The sequence below is a fragment of the Larus michahellis genome, chromosome 7 (assembly GCF_964199755.1).
Source record: "Larus michahellis chromosome 7, bLarMic1.1, whole genome shotgun sequence".
In the NCBI taxonomy this organism is placed as follows: domain Eukaryota; kingdom Metazoa; phylum Chordata; class Aves; order Charadriiformes; family Laridae; genus Larus; species Larus michahellis.
This window is the reverse complement of record NC_133902.1, coordinates 34,722,005-34,734,611: the sequence shown is the minus strand read 5'-3', so window position 1 is coordinate 34,734,611 and position 12,607 is coordinate 34,722,005. Positions and strand designations below refer to the sequence as shown.

At 51.2% G+C, this 12,607-nt stretch overlaps 1 protein-coding gene across 2 annotated transcripts; it reads left to right on the top strand.

Moving 5' to 3' along the window:
• The first annotated feature begins 8,205 nt into the window (after positions 1-8,205).
• Positions 8,206-11,220, top strand: SP9 (Sp9 transcription factor). 2 transcript variants are annotated; one of them, XM_074594450.1, is made up of 2 exons: positions 8,206-8,337; positions 9,146-11,220. In XM_074594450.1, exons 1-2 carry the CDS (start codon positions 8,317-8,319, stop codon positions 10,499-10,501), a joined length of 1,377 nt encoding a protein of 458 aa, XP_074450551.1. In that variant the 5' UTR covers positions 8,206-8,316; the 3' UTR covers positions 10,502-11,220. The 2 variants fall into 2 exon arrangements, with proteins under 2 accessions (XP_074450551.1, XP_074450552.1); XM_074594451.1 differs by having other exon boundaries at positions 8,209-8,337; positions 8,849-11,220.
• The last annotated feature ends 1,387 nt before the right edge of the window (positions 11,221-12,607 follow it).

Genomic DNA, 12,607 nt, shown 5'->3' with positions numbered 1-12,607 from the left:
CAAATTATCACCTCTTCCAGGTCAGAAAGGGCAAAATGATTTCCAGCTCTATTTTCCTAAAAGCCATTTTCATTTAAGCTGTCCTTTACAAATGGTAAATTTAATGAGAACTTCAGGAATAATTCAAACTAAAATTAAGAAAAAACCTTGATATATACGTATTCAATTCAAATGTATTTCAGTAAGCAACAGCCCGGCCACTATTGAAATAGTTCTCGAGTGCTATTGAAATAATAGGTATGTTCGCAAAAGGAAACCCGCTTTCTTTTAAAGTGACTGTATGCATTATTTCAGCTTCTTCTGATAATGGAGCATTTAATACCGAGACCAAGATGCAATCAATCTTTCTATGTTGGAAGAAGGTGTTATATTGTACCTGTGCACGTACATTCACTTAGCGGCTTCAATCCGCCAGGCAGCCCGAAGTCGAGCAGGGCTGCTGCTTCCTCGCCCTCCACTGTTTGCCTCTTGCCCGCTTTGGGGGGTCACGGGGGGGAGCAAAGGAGGTGAGAGCAGGACCGGGGGAAAAGGAAGAGGTCTGTCTCTAAAGAGACACTGAATTAGACTGGAGTGAACAGCTGACGTGCTCTGTAATTACACACACATTGAACTCCTTACAGTTGACTTAAGTTACTTCGAACTGCGTTGGTGTGGCCCTCCGTATTGATTAAAAGCAGCATCTATTTACCTTAACAATAAACGTGGAGATTAGTAAAAGTTCACTTGATCACAATAAGACGACCAATAATTAAAGGGCAATGGAACCCAGATGGAATGTAAGTGCCTGAAGCAGCATGTTAGGAAGCACAGGCTGCTTTTGTCCCAGACAGTATACATGTGTAGGTTAAGGCTTGCAGAAAACCCTTCAAGCGGACAGTTTTTGTAGAGAAACTTGAAGTAGAGGAAGCCCAGAACCTGTCCTGAGAAGGCTGGCTCGGCAATTCTCCTGGGCAGAATGATATTTGTCATTCTGGAAAAGGAAAAAAGACTTTAAAGGACAATGTGACTAAATGGACAATCTCTACAAAACCTTTGAAAGAGGCCTCCACATCTTTTATTCTTCTTTCACGTCTCCTCTGTAAGAAAGAACAAGTTTAAGGTAAGCGGGACACACTGCTGGTTCTATGGGTTAAGCTCTTGATGATGTAGGCTCTATAAGAAAGGGAAGAACCGCATTTAGTATGTGACAGACTCAATAGAAATGCTCCTTCTCTCATTATGGGATCTCCTATAGGGAAGGGGGAGGACAGCTCTTACTCCTATTGCATCTATCGTTCCGTTTACATGGTAGACATTGCGTTTTACTAATCCTTTTGTATCAAGAAAACAAGCAGCTGATAACTAGAGAAGTAAGTGAATAGTCTCAATCCCATACAGACAACTTGGAAAATCAGATTCTGAAGTGCCTGTGTCCGCGCTTTGTAACAAAAGCGTCGTATCTCTTGATAGGACTTGACACCCATCCCTTGTTTCTTTTCTTTGTACTAGTATCGATGCACTTAATGCTTACCTCTGCGCAGAAAACGACGTGATAAAACAGTGACTTTTGACAAGCATTGCAGCGATTTCTGGAGACCAGAATGTAGAAAACAGTAGACCAGACTGTTACTGAAACACAAATGAAAACTGGGATCTTAAATTAATAACATTCTCCCTCGTGTGATATCTCAAATTTCCAGCCGAACTAAGAGTTAAGACTTTTGGGGTTTTTTTTTTTCTAACGAACACTGTCACCAGTTACGCTGCTCCCATCAAGGTCCCATTTTAAAGAATGGCTTACTTCACAAGTGTGGGGTTTTTTTCTCCACAGTTTAAATTCAGAACATGGCAGAACTGGTTAACACCAAGCCAAAGATTCGTTCAGTCACTTCGTAGCTATAAAGACGACAGTAATTTTGCAGAGCTAAGTAGCAAGTTGGATAAAGTTAGCAAAAAGGTAAGGAAAATGCGAGAAACAGAGGCTGCCCATTGAATGAATGGCAAAGCATGGTCCTCATCCTTCCCATCTGAATCTCTGTACCCCTGACAAATTGCTGACAAGCGGGAAGTCACCAGCCTCTCCCAGCCCCTCACGTCGGGGCTGCCAGGAGCTGGGAGGAATTCCCCAGGCATGAGAGGTTCCCTGGGTCTTCTGAAAGGCGACAAATACAAACAGACCCAAGGCCTACAGGGCAGCTGCTCTGCTTTCGATGTCACCTGATATTTTGTCATTTCTTCGTCATGGAATGGTTAGAGCAATTATCCACGGTGAAGAAAGCTGCGCGTACCTGCTTCCTCCATCACCTGGCGCGTCCCAGCCCGCTCCCTGCTCCGTAGCTGCCTTGGAACTTCCAGGGCTCTGTGGTTCTGTGTCCCCGATGTCATTAAAAGGCTACAAAAAGCTACCCAAACACTTTGTTAAACACACGTGTAAGCCACTGCTTTCCTCCTCGCCTTGTATATGCACAGCAGATTACGGGGTTGTTTAGGAAGCAGTCAGGAATCTCTTTGTTTCCTTCTTTCAGGTACAAGGTGAATTAATCCGTTTGGAAACCAGCAAATCCACCTCTCCCCTCCTCCCCCCATATGCCTGAATTCTTCCAGCCTACGTCTCTTGACAATAAAGACAGATAAAGCTCGGATACCCTTCCAGCCGAAGGAATCGAGCCTGTTTCTTTGCATGTAAGTTTTCTAAATAAATCGCTTTTGTTGTTTAAAGCGGTGATGAATGGAGATGCAGGGCCAGGTTGGTGGCTGGAACAGTACAATGGATGTAAGAAGGTTTTTTTCTTTGCCATATAAATCATTCACATTGTTTAAGGTACATTGATCAATCTAATGGCTTGTAATAGGCTCCTAATTGCCACTAGGAAAGTACTGCAAGCTTGCATTTGAACGTGAAATGGTTCATGATCTGAGCTGAAATTCACCTTAAGCCTGAGCTCCAGTAATTACAGAACACAGAAAGAGCACAATGAGCGGTTCCCCCTCTTTCCTCAACCTAATCCCAGGACAGGGGGAGGGGGGAGAGGGGAACATACGAATGGAGTTGGGGGGGGATGTTGTCCAGCGTATTTTCCTCTTCCAAACCAGCAATTCATTAACGGGAGAAACCTGCAGGAGGATTTATTGGTCATTGTGGACCGAAGAGAACTTTGTAACGTCAATCATCCTGCCTATTACGCTCCCACATATCTCTATCTGCAGATAGACAGCCCGCTTCATCACAACCAACATTCTGAGTCATCCCTGCCTAAAAATGCCACGGAGAAAGCTGGGACGGCGGCAGGAGCGGGATACGAGGAGAAACGCGGGGACGGGACTCTCCTGCCGTGAGGATGCTCTGGGGAGGCACCCTCCTGCTCTCCCCCCACCCCCACCCCGCCCCGGTGCTGCTGCTTCCCCGGGCACCCCCCCCGGGCATCCCCCGGCCGCGGCCGTGGCGCTGGGGAGCCGGGCGGGCAGAGGGACCTGCCGGGTGGCTCCGCTGCCGGAGGACCGGCGAGCCAACGCTTGTGGCCACTGCTCCCCTGCGTAAAAGACAGGGCTAATTACCAAGTCATCGGAGCTTCTTTAATAGACTCCTGTGAAAAGGCGGTTTTACGCTCTATAAACGCGGGTCCAAGCGTTCGCTAATTAAACTCCTTCTATTTAGAAACACCTTCATTTTAAGAAAGCTCGATGAGCGCCAGCACTGGCTGCATTTCAAACCTGCTGCAGCCTGGGCTTGTCGCCTCTAACCTGTACATCCTAAACAGCGCCGGGAAGCGTGCGAACCAAGAGGGAAAACCCTCCTGCAATGCTCCTCAGACAGTGTTCCTCAGACTCCCCTACCAAGGCAGAAAACAAATCTATGATGCTGTTGAATAATCTTCCAATAATTGTAGTAATTAAAATCATCATACAGTCTGCAGTCACCTTCCTTCCTTTGACACTAGTCTTCCCTTGAATTGAACGTGGCTTCGGCTGAGATAAACAGAACAAGGGAGGTTTAAAATACACGGTCCAAATAAATTTAGCGGAAGTGAATTAGTTCCACAGACAGGTTTTTGACGGCGCTCAGTCGACGAGAGGATTTCTAGAGCTACCGTGCGGATTTCTTTTAAACGCGGGGTAATATGGGTCGCCCCGTAACTCCTAAATAGTGTCACCTTAAAGAGCGAGGGACAGAGGGAAGCCCAGTCCGATGCTGCACCTCGGGGTTCTGTGCGCAGGGGCAGGAGGAGGGGAGTGTGTGCATTCTGTAACAAACATCGTATGAAAGCTCCAGCAGAAATTGATGGAGAGTGCCATAATTTTCATTTAATTTCCATGATCTATTTGATCCCAGTGCTCATTCCCTTTTTTATTAACTATAAAAGATTTCCTTCTGATCAAAAGCTGCACTTCATCCTTAGCCACAAATGAAAAAGTCTACAGCAGAAAGAATTCAGTGGACTCAACAGGCTCCAAGGTCTGTATTTTAACGCGAGCTCTATACGTCCTTCCCCCTTTTAATATCTACTCTTGAGCAGAATAGTGGGGAAGCCTTTTCTTAACTGAAGTTATTAATTTATCACCAGGTCCCCCTCTGCGTTGCTCTGATAATCAATGGTGGTTTCTAGATCACGTAAATGAAAAGTGTAATTGAGAGGGGGGGAGGCGGGGGGAGTTCGCACGGAAGTCCTGTAGCTAAAAAAAAAAAAAAATTAAAAAAAAAAAATCTGGCAGGACGCAATTATTTATCTCGGCGATGAGCAGTTTGTCTGTTTCCTGCCCACGTCCCTTCTGTTTGGCAGAAAATGAGGCTGCTTCTCTTGAACTTGGAAAGGGTTTGCCCCTTCTCCCACCCGCAATATCCGTGTGTAAAACTCCGTGCTCCTCCTAGGATTCAGGGGATATCGTACAGCAGCCTTACATTTAACTGCTGTTAAATCGATTTATTTGGAAAATATTTGGCAGCTCTTTCCCGGAGCTCTGTTTGAACAGAAGAGCCATTTCATCTGACGCTCTTGAATATGAACCCAGGAGCCTCCCAATCAGCTTTAATGAACGAATTGTTTCCCAGCTTTACCTCCTAAAGACAGCAACTTTAGTAGTTGCACAGATCAAAAGACACGCGTAAAGGGAAGATGGGAAACAATATTGTTCAAAGGAAGTGAACTGTTGCATTTAATTAGGCTATTCTTCTTTATTAGTATTCATATTGAGATTTTTTTTTTTTTAAAGATTTATGTTGATTTAACCGTAATGTATTTATGATGTAAATATATTCCGAGATGAAAACGTCACGGATCAATTGTAAAGGACCCGGATACATAATTTTAAAAAATCAGTTTCAGTTTATATGAGGTTCTCACCCCACTTTCGCTTCTTAGTCAGATTTGTTTATGCAGAATCGACATTTAATAGTGCTAATTGCACTCCAGTTAAATTGCCCTGATTGCAGAAAGGGAAGCAATTTTCGTGCTCTCTGTCTGGGTTTGGAAGAAATTGTTTTATATTCACCTCTTTATAAAGAAGTGGAGATAAGGCACCGAGCCTTTGCACAAATTGCACTTATGGGCTGACTGGCAGCATTCAGGCGCTATAATAGAGCATTATTTGGCCGTTTTGAATAATGTAAAGCATTTGCTGAAAGCTATTCTCCTGAAAATTGCTTTAACTTTTAAAAGGGTGATGATTCACTCCAAACCAGGCCTTTGTTACATTGTCATTATCCCCCCAAATGTTTTAACAGTCAGCTCAACACTTTAGCATAACACATTGATCTTTGTTTAAAAACTCGATTTGGGGAGTATGAAAAAATCTGTCAGGAAACGCTTGACCCCCTAAAGATTTGAGCAGCCTTCCCCCCCTTTTCGCCGCCATTCGCTCAGCTTTTCCAAACGCCTGCCTGGTTCCTGCGGATTTTCCTTACTTTTCCGGCTACAAAGCCGGGGATGGGGGAAGGAGAGAGGGAGATGCGGGGCCGGCAGAGCCATCCGCCCGCCTGCAGGCACCACAAAACCCCACTTCGCTGCCGGAGCCCAAGCGGGCGGCGGATGCCTTTACTCGCTGCCGTAAGAGGCAACATTTTCTAAACGTCACGCTCTGCCTTCCAGCCTGATTTTATTTATGACTTTCCCCCAAGGAGAAGGGAAAGACCCTCTCCCCCCCCACCCCCACCATCCCCCCCTCCCCGGGGTTGGCCAGGAGCGCCTGGCTGCCACTTGACGACCACCTCGGCGGGCTCCTGGGAAGGAGCGGCTTCCCCCCCGGAGGAAGGAAGGAAGGAGGGAAAGGAAGGAAGGAAGGAAGGAGGGAAAGGAAGGAGTCACCTGTTGGGCGATTGCTCCCGGGTGCCCCTGTCGGACTCCTCGCCTCGCCCGCGGGGGGTTTGTGTCGCTTCCCCCCCGCCCCCTCCACCGCCACCGCCTTTCCATCGCCTCCACCCGTCGAAAGCTACAGCCCCCCCGCCGGGTAAAGCCGCCTCTTATGGTCTGCTCCGGGCAGCCCTTTCGGAGGAGAAAAGGGTTCGCTCCCCGGACCCCTGCGCTGGCGGCGAGTCAATGTGGAAAGAATTAAGCGGGGAACAGTATTTCCTCCTACTGCCCTGACTCCTCGCTTTAATATGCGGCGACCGAAACAAAAAAAAAAAAAAAAAAAAAAGAAGATAGGCGAGCGCCCTTTGAAAATAGCCTTAGACATTTAAATAAAAGATAATCTCCAGAGACATCCTTCCCTAACGAGGCAGGTGTCCTGCGGATTGCACAGGGCGATGTGCAACACAACGCAACGCCCGCCTTATTTAAGCACGAAAAAAAAAAAAAAAAGAAATAATAATAAAAATATCAAAAAGAGAAAAGCGAAATCCTCTCAAATTCGCGGTTTCTCCATCTTGCTCCTTAGCGATGCCTATTTTGCATCTGCTAGGAGGTTTTACACTGGATGGCTGAGGCGGCACCGAGGAGAAGGAAACATTGACTCAAAGGCAGAGCAGGCACCCGGCGTGGCTTGAACGCACCCGTGCTTCTGGTTGAGAACTGTCCCCAGCCGCGCTGGGGGAAAAACAGGAGCTGGGGGAAAAGCTCCTGTTCCCAGCCTCCCAGAGACGACGGCCGCGCTGGAAAGTTGCACGCCTATTGATCTTCCGCCGGCAAGTTCTAGCCAATTACTTAAGAAGCCTCCAATAATCACAAATCAAAGGGACTGGCTTGCAAAGACATCGAGGAGCCGAGGTCTGGACTTACATTTCGCGCACGCAGAGAGCAGGTAAAGTCTCTGTCGCTCACTTGGGCGAGTGGAGTGCACAGTGCAGAGGCCACGGGCAAGTGCTGGGGAGGCTTATTCCAGCAGCGCCCGAGCACTGCCAGGAGGGAGCCTTCTGCCATGAGCAGCACCGTTTCCACGGGGTTTTATGAGGCTTGAAAAACGTGCTTGCAGGCTGCGAATTTGACTTTCAAAGTATTTTTTTTTGCCGGGGATTACTCCGTAAAATAAAATCCTCTCTCTTAAGCGACAGGATGTCGTACGCCCCTCGTCCCCCCTCCCGCCCCGGTACCAGAGCGAAGGGGATGCCCGTCGGGTCCCTGCTTTTGGAAATTTTTTTGGCGCTTTATATAACTAAAAAAAAACCCTCGGTTCCTTTTGCAAAGAAAGTAAGAAACACGTTGTGCCCGGAATCACTTCTAGTATTTAGCAAAACAAAACAAAACACAGCAAAAACCTAACGTTTTTCCATAAAATGTCATTAGGTGCCGTGAGGTTATCCGTACCCAACACGGCCAGCTGCCCGACGGCCTGGGAAGGGAGGGAAGGGCCTGTGGGACGAAGCGAAGGCAGGTAGGGTTCACGGGAGGCGAGGACCGCAGGTGGCCCAGAGGCCAGCGGGGTCTGCGGCGGCGGGCGGGGCACGACACCGACCCCCGCGCCCGACTCCCGCCCTCGGCAGCTCTGGCGGTGCCCGGGGTGGGCAGTGACACCCCCGGTGGGGACTCACACGCTCGTTAACCGCGGCGCCAACGCCGCGGTGAGTTTTCTTCTGTATATGTGTGTGTGTCCGTGTCGTCGTCCCCCCCCCCGCGCGCGCGCCCGGCTGGCGGGCTGGCACGCGCCCCCGCCGCCGGCAACCTCCGCGCGAGCGGCCCTGTGATTGGCTGGCGGCCCGTTCCGTCCCGCGCCGCCCGCGCCCTCATTGGCCCGCCGCCGCCGCCAGCGGTACTTCAAAGCGGGCGCTGCCCGCACTTAGGCAGAGTTTAGCCCCGCCGAGCCGGAGTGTCCTCGGTGCCGCCGGGCAGCGCGGGGCCCACGCCGAGACCCGGTGTGTGTGTCCCCCCCCCTCCCCCTTCCCCCCACCGACCAGCCCAGGGACGTGCTATGGCTACGTCGATCCTCGGGGTAAGTCGGCACCGTGCGATTCCCGCCGGCGGCGGCGGCTTCGCTGCCCTCTGGGGAAAAAAAATTAAACCGTTGCTGTCGCCGCGTCGAGGTTGCCCCTCCCGCACACCGCGCTGGCCCGCGGGACGGAGGTAACGCCGGCCCGCCTCGGGGGATTGCGCTGCGGGTGCCCGTCGGGTCGTTCGCAAAGAGTTGAGTCTGAAAACTCGCCCGGCCGGAGAGAAGTCGGGCCGCTTGCGCTCTTTTCTCTTTTTTGAACTTATTTTTTTCGTAACTCGAGGTGCTACGGTAAATTTCCCCAGATCTTTGCTCTATTACTCTGCCAGCGGCGCCTGTCGGGAGGCTCCGCACCCCGCTCGCCTTCCTGACATCTCCTTTTGCCGTCGCTCCGGTACGGTAGCTCCAGGAGACGCCGCGTTTCGTTCCCAGGGGACTTTTATTTTCTCTTTTTTTTCTTTCTTTTTTTTCTTTTCTTCTTCTTTTTTTTTTTTTTTTGGTTTAACGCCGGTAGGCTGGAGCAGCGCGGCGCTGCGCGGAGGCGTCCCGAGCCGTCCTGTCGGAACACGCGTGTCCCTCGTCCCCGCCGGGATCCGGTTCCGATGTAAATCCCCCGGGCGCCGGGAACGGTCCTCGGCGGAAAACGAGTTGTGCCGAGCGGGGCAGGGCTGGAACCTTCCCCCAAAATAAGAGGGGGGAAAACTTTTCCGCGGTGCCGCTCGTCGCGCCGCGGTTCCACTCGCGTCCCCGCGGGAGCCCGGCGAGGCGAGAGGGGTGAGAGGCTGACGGGCCGGCTTTGTCTCTCCCGCAGGAAGAGCCGAGATTTGGAACGACTCCCCTGGCCATGCTGGCCGCCACCTGCAACAAGATCGGCAACACCAGCCCCCTCACCACCCTGCCCGAATCCAGCGCCTTCGCCAAAGGGGGCTTCCACCCCTGGAAACGCTCCACCTCCAGCTGCAATCTGGGCTCCAGCCTCTCGGGCTTCACGGTGGCCACGAGCAGGGGCTCCAGCGGACTGGCCAGCGGCACGGGCACGGCCAACAGCGCCTTCTGCCTGGCCTCCACCTCGCCCACCTCCTCGGCCTTCAGCAGCGACTACGGCGGGCTCTTCTCCAACTCGGCGGCGGCGGCGGGCGTGTCCCCGCAGGAGCCCGGCGGGCAGTCGGCCTTCATCTCTAAAGTGCACAGCTCGGCGGCCGAGAGCCTCTACCCGCGGGTGGGCATGGCGCACCCCTACGAGTCCTGGTACAAGTCCGGCTTCCACTCCACGCTCTCGGCGGGCGAGGTGGCCAACGGGGCGGCCTCCTCCTGGTGGGACGTGCACACCAACCCGGGCTCCTGGCTGGAGGTGCAGAACCCGGCGGGGGGGCTGCAGAGCTCGCTGCACTCGGGCGCCCCCCAGGCCTCGCTCCACTCCCAGCTGGGCACCTACAACCCCGACTTCAGCTCCCTCACCCACTCCGCCTTCAGCTCCACCGGCCTGGGCTCCACGGCCGCCTCCCACCTGCTCTCCACCGGCCAGCACCTCCTCACCCAGGAGGGCTTCAAGCCCGTCCTGCCCTCCTACACGGACTCCAGCGCGGCGGTGGCGGCGGCCAGCGCCATGATCTCGGGCGCCGCCGCCGCCGCCGCCGGGGGGGGCTCGGCCCGCTCCGCCCGCCGCTACTCGGGCCGGGCCACCTGCGACTGCCCCAACTGCCAGGAGGCCGAGCGGCTGGGGCCGGCGGGGGCCAGCCTGCGGCGCAAGGGGCTGCACAGCTGCCACATCCCCGGCTGCGGCAAGGTGTACGGCAAGACCTCGCACCTGAAGGCGCACCTGCGCTGGCACACGGGCGAGCGGCCCTTCGTCTGCAACTGGCTTTTCTGCGGGAAGCGCTTCACCCGCTCCGACGAGCTGCAGCGGCACCTGCGGACTCACACGGGCGAGAAGCGCTTCGCCTGCCCCGTCTGCAACAAGCGCTTCATGCGCAGCGACCACCTGAGCAAACACATCAAAACGCACAACGGGGGCGGCGGGGGCAAAAAGGGCAGCGACAGCGACACGGACGCCAGCAACCTGGAGACGCCGCGCTCCGAGTCCCCCGACCTCATCCTGCACGAAGGGGTGGGCGCCGCCGCCCGCGGACCGGGCAAGGAACCTACCGCTGGGCCCGGAGACTCCTAGGGGCAGCCCCGGCAGCCGCCCGGTCCCGTCCCGTCCCCCCGCCCCGCCGGTGAGCCCCGGCAGCCGCCCGGACCCTGCCCCGCACCGGCCGGAGGGACGCGGGCCGCCCCGTCGCGGAGGGCGGCCGGGACGGCGGGTGGCAGGGCCGGAGGGGCGCGACCGCCCCGTCCCGTCCGGTCAGTAGGTACCGAGTGACACTTTGCTTCCGTTTCCTTTTTTTCCCTCTTCTCGTTCTGTTGGAAGGAAAGCATCCTAAGAGAGGCGTAAGGTGAGAAATCCCAACTGCAAGTCCGAGACGGTTCCTCTGTATCTCATAAACATCTGTATAAATAGGGTTCAAAAAAAAAAAAATCCGAGAGGAAAAAAAAAAAAAACAGATCGTGTTCGCTTATTTTTCTTGTAAATGTTGATCTGATAGGGGGTTTGGGGATTTCTTTTTAATTTTTTTTAATTGGTGAATTCCTGAAATTCAGGGAGCTTTTGGGGTTTTCGTTCTTTTTTAATTATTATTATTATTTTAAATTTCTGATGCACTTTGTGGAAGTCAGTATATATGTAAAAGATATTTAAAATGTTGAGTTAACATTTCACTCAAACACACGTAAGTTAAGGTCTCTTAAAGAAGTTAAATGCGTTTATCTGTATGGAAAAAAAAAAGCAACAAACAACCAACCTTGACATATTTTCATTTTGGTATTATTAAAGGACTCTGAACAATATACTCACGGGTTTGTTCTTCTTCGTGCCCCCTCCTTCCCCCCCGCCCAGCCCTCGCAGGGGTCAGGATTTTAGCGGGATCCCTCGCACCCCTCCCAGTCCTCCTGCCAGTGACTGTGATTAAAAATCCGGGAGGGGAAGGAGTCGGTCGCTCTTTTCAAACCTCCTCAGTTTTGGTTTATTTTTTTTTTATTAAAAAAAAACCACAAAAAAACCCCAAATTTAAACTGAGTCCGAGCCCCACTACACCCAGTCGGGAACCACGCCGAGCCCTAAGCGCCTTCGGTGAAACTGGTCCCAAAATTGAGTGAAACCGAACTGTGCTGAGGAACTATTTATTTAATTTAAAAAGCCTTTAGCGCCACAAGGCTGCCTGGGTTGGGAGGTGATCTCGGGGGAATAAATCGCTAGAGTCAATACTCCGGAAAAGACATTTCATGCCTAAATGAAAATCTTGTTAAATGTTATTAATTTTGACTTAGAGCACACAGCAGCCCCCTGTGCCTTGTATTCCCTTATTAGGGATTCATGTCTTATCAAATATCTAATTAATCTCCTAGACATCATTTGTTCTGGCCAACTTTATCTCAGCTGGTCCACGGGGAAAACTCCGAATATTCTCAGTGACAAAGCTCCCTTGAAGATCCTTTTAATTGTCCAAATTAACTGCACCAAATTTGCATGTCAAACGGTAAAGGGCAACCTGAGATAAAATGTAAACGTTTTAAAAGCCCCAAACTAAGCACTTGATTTGATAACTAGGCTTTTTAATGTTATGGAAGACAACTGCTCCTTTCCTTTTCAAAGACAGTTGATCTATGCAAATAGTGAATTGGAAATGCTTATGTCCCCATGCAGTCAAATGGTCCTTGCATGTTATTTGAATATCAGTGGCTCTGCTATTGAAAAGGTTCAAGGATGCTCTCTGACTTCTTTGTGATTACTCAGTGCAGCGTCTTATTCTGAAGAAAAAAACCTCAGGAATAATTAAAGGCTGGGCTAAGGCCTGGGAACACATTTGGGACAGGAATCTCATTTAGACAGGCTCTTTCAAAATAAGGCACAGTTAAATTGACCAGAAGGCAATTATTGAAATGAAAATTATTTTCACTCCCTTTGTCTCCTGACCACCAACCTAACAGCCACAGTATTTTTTTAAAGGCAAATTGTTAAATGAGATAATTGTGTTATTAAAAAAAAAAGGGGGGGGGAGAGGGGAAAAAAAAAAAAGAAGTTAATTTAGTCTGCCCGATACAGATTGGAGGCATACAAATATTTTAATCCTCCATAAAACAGGGAATGCAAATAATATTGGGAAACGGATTCTGCCGTCGGCCACCAACTGGAATAAAGACGTTGCGTTAAAGAAAATACATCTGCCGTGAATAC

What these genes read in the sequence shown, in the direction of transcription:
- SP9 (XM_074594450.1), top strand. Translation starts at nt 8,317, where the DNA reads ATGGCTACGTCGATCCTCGGG. An exon ending in TGGCTACGTCGATCCTCGGG is followed by an intron (nt 8,338 to 9,145) that starts GTAAGTCGGCAC and finishes TCTCTCCCGCAG; the next exon opens with GAAGAGCCGAGATTTGGAAC.